Source organism: Lepisma saccharinum, chromosome 11, assembly GCF_977018435.1.
Source record: "Lepisma saccharinum chromosome 11, izLepSacc3.1, whole genome shotgun sequence".
In the NCBI taxonomy this organism is placed as follows: Eukaryota; Metazoa; Arthropoda; class Insecta; order Zygentoma; family Lepismatidae; genus Lepisma; species Lepisma saccharinum.
Genome location: NC_139239.1, coordinates 62,318,514 through 62,334,812, shown reverse-complemented (window position 1 = coordinate 62,334,812; position 16,299 = coordinate 62,318,514). Strand labels below are relative to the sequence as shown.

The following is a 16,299-nucleotide window of genomic DNA, read 5'->3' as shown; positions in this document are numbered from 1 at the left end:
CGTCCCGCAATTGAAGGGCTCGGGTGTAAAACATGGTAAGTAACATTTCGGTCATTTGCAAGTTACAAAGTAAAATGTGCCATCCTTCAATTTTCGAGAGAAATTGTCATGTCGTACAATTTGCATTGGACTCAGTGAAGCCTTCTGAAATTGGTAAACACAACACGAAAGTAATAACCTTTTTTCTTAATGAACTCAGAAATGACCAAAATGTCGCTTACCATGTTTCACAACCGAGCCCTTCGATTATATTTATATTGCATAACAAGTATTAACCTGTGTTATAAGTAGACCTCGGATTTTTAGGTTCTAAAAACTGTGCTTTTGGGTTCCTAAAATAGGATCTAAAAATTCTAAAATAGGTTCTATAAACCCTAGAATAGGTTCTAAAAATCCTAAAAAGAATTAAGTTAGGCTCGAAAAATCCTGAAGTAAAAAACTTAAAATACATGTTCAAAATTCCTGAAAAAATATTGATTAGGTACAGTCACCGGCAATGAAAATCGGACAGATATATCCTGAAATATGCACTGTCCTGCATAATGTTGTGTGTGTTACCTAACCCTTATACCTAACCATTGGAAATTTGTTATTAAAATCCACTCTTCGCCGCGCAGTTAGGCAACAATCTTTTTTCATTATCCATAGTCATACTACTCCGCAATTTTGTGTGAGGATCATCTTACATTATGAAAATGATCTTTCAGCAGAAACATAGTCAGTGGTGCAAATTTGAGTGCTGAAAAGTTTTATCGCAAGGCCTGAAAGCCACAAAGCATACAAGTGACGCGATAGTGAGCAAGATCACATAGACCAAGAAGTTTGCACTTTGGACTGTACAGGTAACAGTGGCACCAGACATTTTGCTTTGTTTAGAACTTTGAAAAACACCATGGCTTGGAGGAAGGGAAATCGACAGAGAGTACGTTTCAAACACAACGTTCGTCATTGAAATTTTTCGTGACCAAACAAAGCAAATACTTGTATGTGATATAAAAATATATAAAAACTTTAGATGCATAAAACTAAAATAGGTTCTAACAAGCAAAATAGGTTTTTTTGGGCACTATAAAACTTCATTAGTTGTGTTTTTTAACGAAACGCTGACGTAACTTGTTATTTCTTATGTGTTTGTAAAGGAAATAAATAGGTTAAAAATCTAAAATTCGAGGTCTAGTAAAAGAGTTGTTCAAAAGTGATGGCCACTTGCATTCATCTTTATATAGACTACTTTAAGAACGCCCATTGTCATTTTTTAGTTATTTGGATTGCAGCTGAAACCAGGGTTCGCCAAGGTGGGTTCATTTGAAAAAAACAATTTTAAAACCCACTGGGTTTTTTCCATTAACTTCGGTATTTCAATTATTTCTGAAATGAAGGAACGTAATATACTAATGAAGATTGCATTTTAGATTCTTAGAATGCGATCACGACTGTCATTATAACTCGAGATTAATTTTGCTATCTAAAATGCACAACACTTGTAAAATTGAAATGAAGTAGAACGAAATATCAGAGCTCAGTACACCAATACAAACGTAGGTATTGTAGATTCTGCAGGTACTTTAGACAAAAGATTCCACTATGTATGTATGTATGTTGAAAAGCAACGTATTTATGTTTGCTCAATATCGAATACATTCGTTACTGCAGTTTGTGTACCAAATGGCATAGAATTACATGATTACTACATTATTACAATAACACAACTATTACGTTCTACGTAACAGAGTATTTCTTGGAAAAAAATAAAACAACAGATCGATTTATCGATTACAAAATTTAGTATTAAAAAACAATCAGTTCTGTTTCTGGCGGTCGCATATAAAGGGTGTTTTTTTTAAGAGTGATAGAACTTTCGATAGGGATAGCTGTCATTTGTTTTGTTTTGATGACATGTTTTGTCATTTCATATCAGTGAGCATTGGCAAATGTTCATGGGAAGACTGACGCCGCAACAACGTTTACAAATTGTGGAAATATATTTCCAAAATCAATGTTCTGTTCGCCAAACGTTTAGAGCACTTCGGAAATATCGGTGCTGTCAGTGAATAGGCCTCACAAGATCATGGGACCTAACGCCACTGAATTATTTTCTTTGAGATATCTAAAGTCTGGTTTATGCTGATAAACCAGCAACAATTGACGCTTTGGAAGCTAACATAACTTGTGTTATTAACGACATACGTCCCCAATTACTTGAAAAAGTGGTTCAAAATTGGCCTTATCGAATCCGGTTCATCACAGCTAGTCGTGGTGGACATATGCCGGAAATTATTTTCAAAAAATAAATGTCAGAAAGTCATCTTTCAAATAAAAACACAATTGGCTTCAAACTTATTTTTTTGTGTTTTATTTCAATTCAAAGTTCTATCACTCTAAAAAAAACACCCTATACTTACCTTATCAATCAATATTTTGAGATTTTCTATAATTTGAACGTATAACCTGTATACCTTCACCAACTTTACGGCCTTATCTACCCCGAGTCTACTGCATACTTTATTCCAAATTATTCCAAAAGTTGAAAAGATTATTTCTATTGAAGCTGATGATGCTGGAACTGAAAAAATTCACAGAACACACTGGGCAATTTTGATGATTTCTCGGCCTTTACTTCCATGATTTTCCACATTCCACAAAGGTCGTAGTGTATCTTATATCGTAATGTATCCATTATTGATACAACAACTGCTAATATCAATTCAAACATACAAACTTGCTATCCACAGAGGCACAGAGCTAACCAGGAAATCGTTAAGAGAATAAAGGATAAAAAATAAACATTACTATGGTTTGGCAGTTTGAGCGGCAATTACGAATGTGAATTTTTCTTTTTTTAACCCTGGCGGAAATCGACTATTTCTTCTGCAGTCAACATTTTACATTGTACTCTCAATTTAGCAATGAGAGAAAACATGCCTTTTTGCTCAAACGAAGTGCTCCCTGCTACTTGCACATTACATCCGTCCTGACGGCGTCTGCAGAAGGCAAAACCACGGAAACAAGGCCATCAAATTTAGTTCTTCCTCCTACAATCTTTTCTTCGCCAAGTTATTACTCAACGATTGAAAAAAAAAGTAACGGACATCTAAAGACGAACCGTAATTAGAACAAAAACATTTTTTCCTTCGCTAGTCATTGTCTCTGGTTCCAATAGCGTCCACAAGATAAAGGTTACTTACACAGTACAGCGACGAGAAACAAGATACCTGTATACTTTGGCCAATGCGAGTACCGCAAATTATCTCGGGCATGGTGATTGGTGTATACGCATTGCAACTGACACCAGCCTGGAGGCAAGCCGGGGGCAGGAGTGGATGCACTTGATTAAAGCGTGCAAAAACTTCACTCTGTGCCTTGTGCGGCTGATTGTTTGTGCGTTTGTAATAGCCCCACGGCGAGATATGAGGTAAAAACTGCAACGGTGGACTGAGCGAATCAATAGCTGATAATGCATTCGTGTGGCAACCAGGAAGTGCTGACACCGATTACAGTACACAATGTATACAACTCAAATTTACTTCGGGTACCAACTGTATTTACAATACGACCACAAGGCTGCAACACTGATCAAGTGAGCGCTAAACGTCATTTCTGTCATTTTAAAGATGGCGACTTCTCGATACATTTGCGCCAGTGAAGAGGAGTGCATTCTTGCACTGTGGAATACTAACCAAATCTTATAGACATTCTCCGGCAATGAAAATTCAATACCTCTATCTAGCCATGATTACTACACCAGCAAGTTTACGACTGCAGGAGGAAGTACAACAATGTCATCTCATCAGTTAGCAAGCAGATGGGTGGAAACATTTTTGCAGTGGCTCGTAAGTGACTGCACTTGCATCCCAAACATTCTTCTTGAGATATACAGGCACTAACTCAGACTTGAAAATATATGTACAATGGTTCTACAACCCTACATGCAGAAATCTACCACATAAAAAAAAGTTCCTTTGGCTCTCCCTTGGAAATCAACACGTTGAAGGTCCTCAATCCACTGTATATTGAAGAAAGGAACCACTAAACGCCAGTGTACAAACCCAGATAAGCACCTTAGTGAAATTTTAGTATAATTTAGGATATTTATAATCTGCGGACATGCACGAACGACAGTAATGTGTGTGCGTTGGATTTTGAAGGTTTTATCAGAATCCATAAATCGAGACAACTCAATCAGGCATCTTATAAAGTTTTAAATTTTTGATTTCCTATGCCACGTACGTACAAGCAAAATATTTCGGCTCTTCTTTCGTTTAGCACTATGCTCCTCGCTAACTGGAACACAATTAGCAAACTTATTGCCTCAGCAGCGTTTCAAACTTCTTTTGGCATATTTCTCGATGCAACTGTTCTTATGCAAAGTGTGATTTTGTCGACCCGGGTGCCCATTACCATATTTGACGATAATCTTCTTAAGTGCTGTGTTTTTTTCTCCGAATGTTACAGGAGTGTTTCCTCAATCTAAGCAGAAGTTCCCTCCCCCCAAGGACTAAAATTCCTTTTTCCAAGCAATTTTCCCTTTCATATTAGAAAAATTTGATTGATTGGCCGAGTTCATGTGTTTTACTTCTCCTTCTGCCACATTTAGCCAACCGCGACGGACGAGCACACACACAGAAAGACTAACGGCCAGGGCAGGAATCGAACACGGGATCTTTGGTGTTGCTATAGTCAGCAGAGTACCCAAAGCTTTCGGCCACTTGGATATCATCATTCATTCCCAGCGTTTCGACTAACCAATAGGTAGAGTAGACGCGAAAACGACCTCAATATGTACGCAACTGAATGCTGTTTAGTAGTATCTCCACTTTTCGTCGGAAATGAGTTGATCACGCTATCGTGTTTCGTACAGGGTCAACGAAGTTAGTAATAAGTTGTGTTTTATACAGCGTACATTGATACACTTGTAGATTGAATTGTATTTTCTGCAAATATGCTGTATAAAGAAACAAACTGCCGGAGTACTAATTGAGGCGAGTGTATATGTCAATGCGTCGCGTTTTGAATCGACGTATCTGGTTGTAGGGTGGTGTGAATTATCAAAAATAAAATGTGTAATAAATGTTGTAATGCATTCCAAATCCACATAAATCAAACTTTAATCAGCTCCCCAGAGAAGCTAGTGCAGATGGTCATACAACAAAATAGTATTAAGCCGGCAATATGATTTCAGAGTTCGTATGTAATCTCAAGTATTATTGAGGTGATCAAAGATGAAAGTTCAGCAACAACACTATTATGTATAATATAATCCTGGAGAAAAACAGCTGACATATAAAAGTTACATTTGAATAATACCCGCCCAGATAACGAAATAATAATAATTAGATACGGTCAACACTTAACCGTTCCTTCCTACTTTAGCAAACAAAAGTATGCCTTAGTGTCCATTAAGGCGTGATTTACATTCATATACGCAAGCTACTTAATTGCATCAGAATGTAGACAAACTTGTTTTTATTGTTTACTAGTTAAACGGCAACATACATTACATTGCTGAAGCGCTGCAACATGATTGTTGCGGCTTTGATGCTTGCGCTTGAAGACAGGTAAGGTCAAGTTTTCATAATGAAGTTTCAAGCAAACACAAGACATTTTTCGCACATATTTGTCGAAATAAGTAACTAATTTGAGATGCACGCTTTCGATATTGCTAATCTATCGTCAAAGGTGGGACAGAGCGATGGGCCTTTTGTACAACTCGCTGGATTATATCACTGCACCTAGTGCGCGACGATTTATTTCCCCTCTGATGGCATTATGTACAGTGGGATCCATAAGTATTACCGTACAAATTGTCCATGACTATTTTCAATAATTTTTCTCTTACATCCTGTGAGTTTTTAAGCGATGGATTTTTATGCATGCTGGTGCAGAAGTTGTCAACATTTTGATTTGAGTTTTATTTTAATTCTTGAAACTCTTATTGGGTCAAATAAGTGCACGAACATGGTGATGGACAATTTGCACGGTGATACTCATGGATCCCACTGTACCGTCAAAAGTTAACGTTAGTGTCAGTGATAATTGTTCTAATGGTTTGTAAAAATATTTGTGGCAATGGAAATTCTACAACTCAAAGTTTACAACATTGTATTACTTTTTACAATAAGAGTGGTCTACTGCTTGTAATGAAGACACTAATTGTACCCTAACTTGCTACTGTTATTGCAATGGCACAATTTTGAATTTCGTTCTATTGCGTAAATTATAAAATCATTGCACTCAAAATAACAGGCTAAGTGAGGAAAAATAAAAATCATTCAACTGTAATCCCGACTATACAGATAGGAACGCGTTAACATTAATACAAAACCTTCCAAATCATACACGTACCTTGTGTTTCTTGGATTCATCGAACGCTATGTACACTTCTGTTCACACGAAGTGGCACATTTTATAATGTAGCACAGTTGAAGTACGTGCCACTTTATTTTATTTATTCGGCCTTTGTACATGGCGAAGTTAAGGCTTTAATAAATGCCTTTTCTTGCACTTAACCATTTGCTTACATCACTTTATCTGAAGCAGGAGTGTAAATTCATACGCACACTGACATGTTTGCACCCAATTCACATCCTCAGAACACCACCTTCTCTACGATAAAATATTGTCTTCTTTTGACTAGGATCTTACAGCGTTAAGACGAACGCCTCCAGATGGCGACGTCACGACTGGGCGCTGGCCTTGCTCAGAATATTGTTCGAACATCTCCCCCCAGGACCCACCCTCCTATTCAGCATTTGTCCGGGTATAATAAAATATTACACTCGTTTTCTTGGCAGTTTCGTAAGTCCAGAATAAGGATAGTGGTGGGTGCTTTGTTCACAGTAGACTTATTGTCGTTTACTCATGCGTACAAATAAACAAATAAATATTATTGAGCCATGCGCCTTAAATGGTAAACATTTATTTAAACAGACGAAAAACAAATGAATACCGATTTTCCGAATGGGTTTCATTGGTGAGAAATGCCAAATAATTTACTCAAAATTACGAATTCAGTAAAGACTACCACGTATTTTTGTTTATGGTTGTCAAAAATTTAAAGCGAACCCCATTCATTAAAGTGAATCAGTCTTCTTGTGTATATTGTCGCACGTAGTTATTTTATGCGAGATCCATTAATGGCAAATATGAACCTCTGCGCCGTGGCTGCATGTATTCAGGATAAATTTATGTTTTCCCCGAGTCTGCATCGTCGAAAAAACAAAGGCATGAAAAAGGAACATTTAAGAAAAGTTGTTTGTTTGCATCTATGACTTCTACACGCAGTGAAAGTTTGTGTGGTGACGCATTGTATCTATTGCTTTATATTTCTCGAGACGAAAACGAGACCGACCTTCTCACGCATGAGATTGCTCAGTCTTGTCTCGACGCCATCCCTACTAGCCGGATATGGCACTGAAATATAGAAGAAAACTAACTTTCCTACCAACCTAAAAGTCTCCAAAACTAGGTGTATTCCATGTTTACAAACGCAATGACTGGTGGCTCTGTTCCTCCCGCGTAACATGTCACATCAATAGGCTGGCGCTCATTGATGTTGTTCTCAAGCCTTCATGAATAATTCGGCGAATTTCAACTTTTGCAAGCCCAGATCGATCAGGAATTAGTAATATGGTCGCTATGCGACCTTGCACAATGCTTACAAACTCATCACAGATTTCGTGATTGAAGTTCTGCCTTGGATAATGGGTCGAAAGATCAATCTTCTATTAAAAATTTCAAGCGAATTATCTGGCGAGAAGACTAAAGTCGAACATAGTTCTCTGTCTCCAAGGAAATATTTTCCAAATTGCACTTGGTAAAAAAAAACATTTCAACAAAATTATGCGAAGCTCTGGCCTGGCACTCATTAGTCGCACTAAGATAAATTTGTCTCTTGGCATACATAGGTTTTTTTTTTTTTTTGCATAAAAATATATTACGGACGACGATATGAAATACTTGAGATACTAATGATCTATCGTTTTGACAAAATTATAAACGTTCCTTGAAAAAACACGTGAATGGTTAATTCACCTTAATTCATATAATCAGGTGACTGCGACAGCTTTTGTATTTGAAAAAGGAACTTCATATGACACCCATTTTGATAAAATCAAAATTCCCCGGCAACTTTAAAATAAATTTCCACAACATTCTTCTTTATTTCAAAAGGCTAATAACGAACGTTCATTTACACTTGGACTTCAAGTGAGAATCTAGTTTCTTCAATGCTGCTCAAAATAAAATGAACGAAAGTAAACTATACGAACATTTTATACGAACATTTTTATGTGGAATATCACTTATGAAGAAACAAACAAACCTCATGGGGTAAACAAGATGTTGAAGGCCAACGCCTGCCAAGCGAATATTCGTTTGGTGTTGCGTGGCCAGCGTATCAAGTGCCATCGTCGCTGTTTTCTGGCTTTCGAGACCGGGACCAGCTACTCGCTTCCCAATGGTACTCACGATGTTGAAGCAACACCGAAATTTTGACTCCCTACCAGGAATTGAACCAGGAACCTTTCTATTTTTTTCTTTAAAAAGGAAAACGCCTAAGCGCAAGTTTTTCCAGTAATTTTCTTTCTCACTGTTTCACATCAGTTTGACTTAACTTTCTACTTTTTTCCCCATTCAGGATAGAATAACAAGCATCCATGTCTTACCCAAGATTCGAACCCGGGACTTGCGACGTCGTAGTCTACAGCCACTCTGCAGCGAAGGTCGACTTCCATTAGGTTACGCGGGAGTTCATCATGAAACCAACTCGTTAAAAAAAAAGAATTTATTTTAATTCCCAAATCCTGGCAAGTAAAAAACGTCTGATATTCCCCTGACTTTTCCCACTTATAGGTTGATTTCCCTGACTTTTCCAGGATCTGATCTCTACGCCAATGGGAACAGAGTATTAGTTAAATTATGGATGTGTACGAGTGAGTGTGATTGGAAATACACAACCCTACATCACTATAAATCTTAAAGTGTCAATGTCTATAGGACGAGAACCCACCGGTAGAAGAAATTTCAAACTGAACTTACCTCTATACTAAAGTACCCTCTGTCTACATAGTCTCCTAGAAAGAGGTATTTTGTGGACGCTGGAGGACCTCCTACTTCAAATAATTTCATCAAGTCGTAAAACTGTCCGTGTATGTCACCGCACACTGAAACCAAACAAATGTTCTCAATTAGATACCAAGCATGAAAGAATTTTATAATTAATTCCTAAGTACAAAATTACCAAACTTTTAACCTATAGCATTACTGCGTGTGTTTTCATGCACACTTCTGTAAAATTTTCAGTTCAGGACAAAAAACTCTGAACAATAAAAATATATATCCTTTTACAAAATCAATGAGAAAATTATAGTAGAGCATATACTGTACAAAATATACTAAGTTAAATAATTTCACTGTGATTTTCTTAGTTTCTCCTACAGAAACTCAATTTCTTTATTAAAATTATATGATGCTCGAGATGTACGATTTTTTTCAATTTCCTCCTGGACGCTGGGCTAAAATGTAGGCCACGCCCAGAAAAAACAGTCATTTCTGGCAACCCTACATTTTATTCACAATTTAACATCTTAAACAGCACATTGTTTCTTTTACAAATGGTGGTTTCACAATATTGTCATCCGTGTCGTCAGAGCCAATACAACTGAAACAATACACAAATATAATGAAATACATATGTTGAATGGAATCCAAGATGGCTGGTTATTCCCATTCCTTGTAATATAATATGCGGTTTAGGAAAACTGTGGAAAAGAATTATTTTTCACCATACTGCATTGAACACTCACTGACGATATGTGAGCACTGTTCAAATTTTTATCCCTAGATGGCAGGAGCCTGCAGTTTTGGACATTTCCACTACTTCGATTGATTGATTTTACTTTACTTCGCGTTTTTGGGTAATTTGCGAAGATTCACAAACAACCATGCCCGAGCGAGATTCGAACCCGGGGCCCTTGCCGTCGCAGCGCAATGTGCTAACCACTCAGCAACAGGGTGTCCGGCTCCACTACTTCGAAAAGTCTCGAACCGAGCTAGTGCACCATGGGAAGATGAGCAGTGGACAGTGGTGGATTGAGGCTCGGTGTACATTCACATCGTACACAATCAACATATAAAACGAGCAATGGGCAGGTTTCATCGCGCTATATCTACAGTAGGTTATTTTCCTCCCTAAGTACTGGCCAAGGCTCTTGCCGATTTGTTAGTGACAAAAGGAATACGAACTTCGAAGTAGGGTGTGTGTTTCCCTCATAAAAAAAGTGATAGCTGGATCAGTGCTTAAATATATGCACACTCCTCAAGAATATCAACACTCTCCACCCTGTTATTTTATGAGAAAGTTTAGAGTTCTTTCACAATTAGAACTGCAAGGTTTAAAAGGGATTTGCCAGGAAATACATAAACACTTTAAAGAACCACAGAGCAACATTTAAAAACTGGACAAATTACTTGGCAGAGATTTAACGTTATCCAAACAAAACTGTACAAATTAGTTATTACGAGGGTAAATATTTGAAAAGGTGGTGATCTGCGATACTTGATTGGCTGATGAAAATTATATGGGCGAATGAGAAATTGTCCTCGTTAACCATTTGTCAAAAGAGGAAAAGAAAAACATTCTAATTACTTAAATTCTTGTCAAAAAAAAAGAAAAGAAAAAAGAAAACGCCTACAAGTGCGCTCGCACGAGCAGGTGACAAAGAATGACTGCGTTTTGTTATTTAGCGTCGCTTTTCTGCCACTTTTGGCAGGATGAATGATTACATAATATTGATGAAGGGATACTGGCAAAGAACGACGGGACTTGAACCACGAAATTCGATGGCGAATCCGAAAGCACACCACTTACGCGCTCGACTGCCGAGGTGGCAGAATGACTTCATAGTTGGACAGAATACGAGTATGATTAAGATGAAACAACAAATACAAAGCATTCATTTCTTTCTTGGAGACTGGAAGAGGGAGCGTTGTTTTGGTAGTATGTTGGGCTAACTGCCAGCCCCTGTTACAATGCAAAGGAAAGGTTCCTTACAGTGAAGAAACAGCTATAGGGAGCAAAAACGTGAAAGAAGATAGGTAAGCGAAAATTATATTTTTCCTTCCTATGGATCACGTCGATGGCGACAGTAGCTTACTGTAAGATAAAAGTGCAATGCAAAGCTGATATCCGAATACTAATTTTAAAGTAATCCTCAAGAAACACTTTTAACGAAAAGGAGTATGTTTTTGGGTAAGGTATTTATCCTCTCCATGTTAACAACTCAAGCAACGAGCACTAACCTCCACTAACCAGTGCTAACTTTCCACGTTAGGTTTCGATTCTTCCTCTCAAATTATGCCACCGTAAACAAAACATTCCATTCAACAACAGGGAGAACACATACCGCAGTTTGGAGCTATGATAGTTGGATGCACTATTTCTACCCATTGAAAAATCAAATTCAGGTTATCACGTTTCGTATCAGAAGAGCTTCTTTTTCTTACCAAACTTTCAATGACATTTTAGCAACTAGTAACACATTAAAAACATTATACTTCATTATATTCAAGTACAACAAAGTTCGTTTGACACGTACTGGTCGGTTGAGATATGATTTGTGAGAAACTACTTTCTTATTTAAAAAAAAAACAACAACAAATGAATATTTCCTCATTATTCTACACATGCAGGGACAAGGCCCCGACCTCAGATCACCCACCCCGGGTCTCTCGCGTGTCAGTCAACGCACTACCGATTGAACCGCCGCCGCTCCATAAATACAAGTAATTTTTCAGAATTTGGTATACCAAACAAACAGGAAGAGAGAGAGAAGGAAAAGAGCAGGAGAGAAACTTCGAGAGAGGAGAAAAAGAGTAACAGAGAAACGGGAGACAAAGAACAAGAAACAGTTAAAAAGAAGAATGGACGAAGAGATAGAGGACAGAAAAAGATAGAAAGAAAGAGAAGGGAAAAGAGGCAGAGAAGAGAAATAAATAAAAGGAAAGAGGCAGAGAAAGAAAGAAAGAAAAGAGGAAGAGAAAAGGAAAGAAGGCAGAGAAGAGAAAGATAAAGAAAGAGAAAAAGATATAAAGGGGGGGGTACGTTTTGCAAAGGAGAGGTATTTTCGAAGACAAGCTATGCTGGTGCAGTCAACGGTGTATCGCGGGCTGAACACAAGACTGTGCCAGGTATTGTGGAGTATCTCTATAATCCATAATTTTAACTCACCATATAAGTTAAGGGGATCTGGTATCTGGAAAATTTCCAGAGTGGGATGTCCTAGTAGCTACCCTTGAAGCATCGGTATAGTTTATAAACTATTGTATAGTCCCCACCCCTCCTACCCGAAGCATCAAAAAGGCAAGGAGAAGGCGACACAGAAACCAGAGGGCAGTATTCCCCTCATCTCTCCTTCAAATATTACCGTGAAGATAACTTATTTTCCAGATTCAGAAACGCCAACTGGTACAACACCAACTTGAACCGTCAGTTTTGCAGCGTTGTTGCAGGAAAGTCATCTTCACCGGGCAGGCAAATTGTTTCCTGCTGCCGTACTCACCCAATATTATAAATCATTACAACAGGTCTACCATCATCCGCACTCAGTGAATGAGCTCCAGGCCAAGATCTCCCGCGAATGGAAAGTTTGAGTATTGAGTCAGGTACGTGGCGAGGACGGAATGTGAAATTAAGCATAAGCGAGCCTCCTTCAAGGTCTTCACACAGGGATGCGAGAGGGCCGAACAGCAACAAAAACAAAGAAAATATTAAGATAGACACTGTAATAAAGTTAATAGTCATTCGATTTTCAATGGGGTTAGGATTCACTAAACTTTTATGCTATCTCCTGATTGGCCTTTATGAACCGTAACTGTGGTTCTCATCATTCACATTCTTACCTCGCCCCTCCACTTCATGTGTGTAGCAGCGAATTCCAAGGTTAAAAATGTCTGCTATTCAGACAGGCCGAAAATATAAGATTACACACACACGTACGTACGTGTGTGTGTGTGTATTAGTTTGCACCACTCGTCACATGCGGGGACAAGTTTCCCAGTGCACATCGTACTCTCATGAAGGCACATATAGGGGGAATGCAGAGGTAAGGGCCCCACGCATTCGCGATCTCGGCCATTTTTGTAGCTCTTATGGCCGCGTGCACCAACGTCGATTAATTCGAAGTTCAGATGAACGAGATCAATTTTAATCCACTCTAAATGAATTTGGTTTAAAGATTTGCGGTGCACCAACGAAATTCCACGTTCACGAGATTCCGTTCAACTTATCCGAGATTAATGTATAAGGCTATACCCGATTGGCTGGCTAAAACAAATTACAATCAAGAACCGCATAGAGTAGTGTGATGTGTTAGAGTAGAAGAAAGTAATTCGAGCTGCGAACTTATCTGAATTTGACAAATGTACTGATTAACCTTGTGGACGAGTACAAGGATGTAGTAGGGTAAGTATCTGAATTTTTCATGTCTTCATTCTTATATATTTATATTGTGTCGTGTAAATAGCCAGTAACATGTATTTTCGTAAATTTATACAATCATATTTCCAACACCATGTAGCAATATCGTAACATTGCTCTGTTCTCATTTACCTTGAACTTGCACGTAATATATTACATTTATGTTTACATGACGATTTTGCACAACAGACCAACAAATTTATTATTATTATTATTTTGGCAGTTTTTAGTTTACACAGTTCTCGAATTATCAGCATTGTACACCCAACATCTCGAGCGTTTGCACGCCCTCGATATCACTTTCCGCAATTTTTATATTAAAAAACAACTGCCTGCAGTCGAAGCGTCAGCATCGTGAACCAGGATCAGACTCCAAAACGGTGGCGAATGGCCGATCAGAAGATAAACTCGTTTTGATGTTCCTAGATTGCGATCAAGTCTTGAACCGTCTTCGTGCAATGGAATTTTCCAGTGATCCTTTCCCGATCCCAGTTTAAAATTTGATCTTCGTTCGTGCACACGGCCATTAGCCCCACGGGTTGCCTCCAGGTAGTGATTTATTTTAGGCTGGATGAACCCTAGAGCCGTTCTTTGAAGTAACAAGGCCAACTTCAGATCACCCACCTCGGAATTGGAATCCAGGTTTCCCGCGTCGCAGTTGGTCGTCGTACCTACTAGACTACCGCGGCTCCACCAGACGAGCTCCTTACCGATAAAACGTATAATGATAACTAATTCAGAGATCGATTCATCAAAACCGTAACATATAGCCGATTGTTAAAATCTCCACACATAGATTAATAGCAGTTTCTGTAGTGGGGCACTCAGCATATATAAAAACAAAACAGTACACACATCCCTGCATAGGATCATTCTAATTGTGGGTCCGGACGCCAGCCTCGTTAGCCTACATCAATGCAGAATCCAGGAAGGGAGGCTGGTAAGAGGTTGAGTGCCTCTTGAAAATGTCACCCCTTACACCCCAAGTTCCATGTCGAGTCGAGCTTTAAAGCGTACGGGGATGTTACATGTGTATTTCACACATTGACTGCACTCGTCCCCTCCCCAGAAAGATGCTTACAAAAGAGTCAAGGACGCTGACAGCTGAATGAGCGCTTCGAGTGCGAATGTTACCAGCACGAAGTTTCGCGCATTCTGGCAAAACCCGCCAGCAGATCGATATAATCCAGCCGCAGAATCAGCTGCCGAATGCTAACACCGACAATGCGAGCAGTCACGTGAGCAGATCCATCCGTACGATTACTGCGTCGCTCCTTAAGCTTGGTTGCGAGTAAATGGTACCTCGACGTTTTCAACTCTACGTCCTCAAAGCCAGGAGGAGACTGACGATGTTATGGAATCGTAAGACACCCTAAAATTCATAATTTATATTCCTTTCTGGCAGACTTGTCAGGTGATGTTAAAACACAAGAGGTAATAATACCAGATACGAGGTTCTCTTTCAGATAGGGTGTACGAGTTTTTAAGTCCACTTTATGCACCGGCAGGCTAATCGATACAGGACCTACAGTTTAACGTTGAATCCGAATGGGACATAACTAATATTAAAATCTCATTCAGTAATTTCTAATTAAAGTCACTGAACTAAGTAATATAAAAATGAAAAAAATATGGTAGCAATGTCTATTCCAGGGGAACAAACCTTTGCACTCCTAACGCAGAATACTAGGATTAATACTGAATATTCAACTGATCAGAGGATTCAGCCCTACAAATCACTTAGCTCAGAAACATAATCATCCAATTTAAAAAAAAAATAGAAACTGCAAAACACTTTTTAGTAACATGGTTACACATCAATAAATTTTACACACACATAGACTATCATTTGTTTTATCAACAAGACGTCGTCGTAGTTATATTACTGGCTCACGATACGTATTTTTGCGATTTTTAGCCAAAGTTGACGAGTTCAGGTACTCATATGTTCCAACGAGTTGATTAATATCTTTCACTTTCTTCAAAACATTATTGACTTCCAATTGAATGCTGTTGTCCATTCTGCTCTTATGATATTACGACTTTATAGGGTCTTATTTACAAGCTACAAGAATTATGAAGGAATAAGAGAAGAAAATATACATAATGCTTAATTGTAAGTAACATCCATTAATTTTGTTTGTTATTGCAACACTGTCTTTCAATTAGAAAACAAGAAAGGCTACATATAAACTCAAATGTTAAATTACTTGATAGGCTCGTCTCACGGACCCTTAATGCCACCACCGAGGATCGCTTTGTGTTACTCTTTGATTACAAGGCATGTCTATCAAGGATGGGGGGGGGGGTAGGTTGCAGGAATCTCAGCATGTTATGTTCCTAACAACGGCAGTGGTTATACAACAAGTAGTTCCCGTACAAGGATGTTTATCTTACCTCTACATAATGTACTGTACAGTGTGATACATAAATATTACCAGCAAAGTGGCCATCACCATGTTTATTCTCTTTGCTTTACGCACTGAAAGACTCGAGCATTTAAACAAAACGCCAAACAAGCTGTTGACAACCTCTGCATCCATAAAATATACTCCTCAAAAACACGTAGGATGCAAGAAAATAGTCGTGGACAATTTGCCGAGCAATACTTGAACATCGCACTGTACCTCCCCGCCACCTATAATACGACGTAATGTCGAAACAGAAAGGGTGAAGATGATATTTTTGACATGAAAAACGCGAAATCAAGGAACAGCTCTTAGTTTCCAAAACAATCTGTATTCCGCGCACCTAGCTTTTCTTACATCAACGCTCACGTCACGTACATGGGCGAAAAATGCCCTTCAAACGGATAGGTGTGCGCA

The 16,299-nt window shown here is 38.5% G+C and overlaps 1 protein-coding gene across 4 annotated transcripts in view; it reads right to left on the bottom strand.

Annotated features, from left to right (window-relative positions):
- The window catches only part of LOC145994851 (serine/threonine-protein phosphatase 2B catalytic subunit 3), a 237,928-nt gene that overhangs the window by 103,848 nt on the left and 117,781 nt on the right, over positions 1-16,299 (bottom strand). For all 4 annotated transcript variants that reach the window (XM_083131241.1, XM_083131243.1, XM_083131244.1 and 1 more), the window contains exon 3: positions 9,037-9,161. In XM_083131241.1, the coding sequence (XP_082987367.1) occupies positions 9,037-9,161 (125 nt within the window). The remainder of the gene's footprint in view (positions 1-9,036; positions 9,162-16,299) is intronic.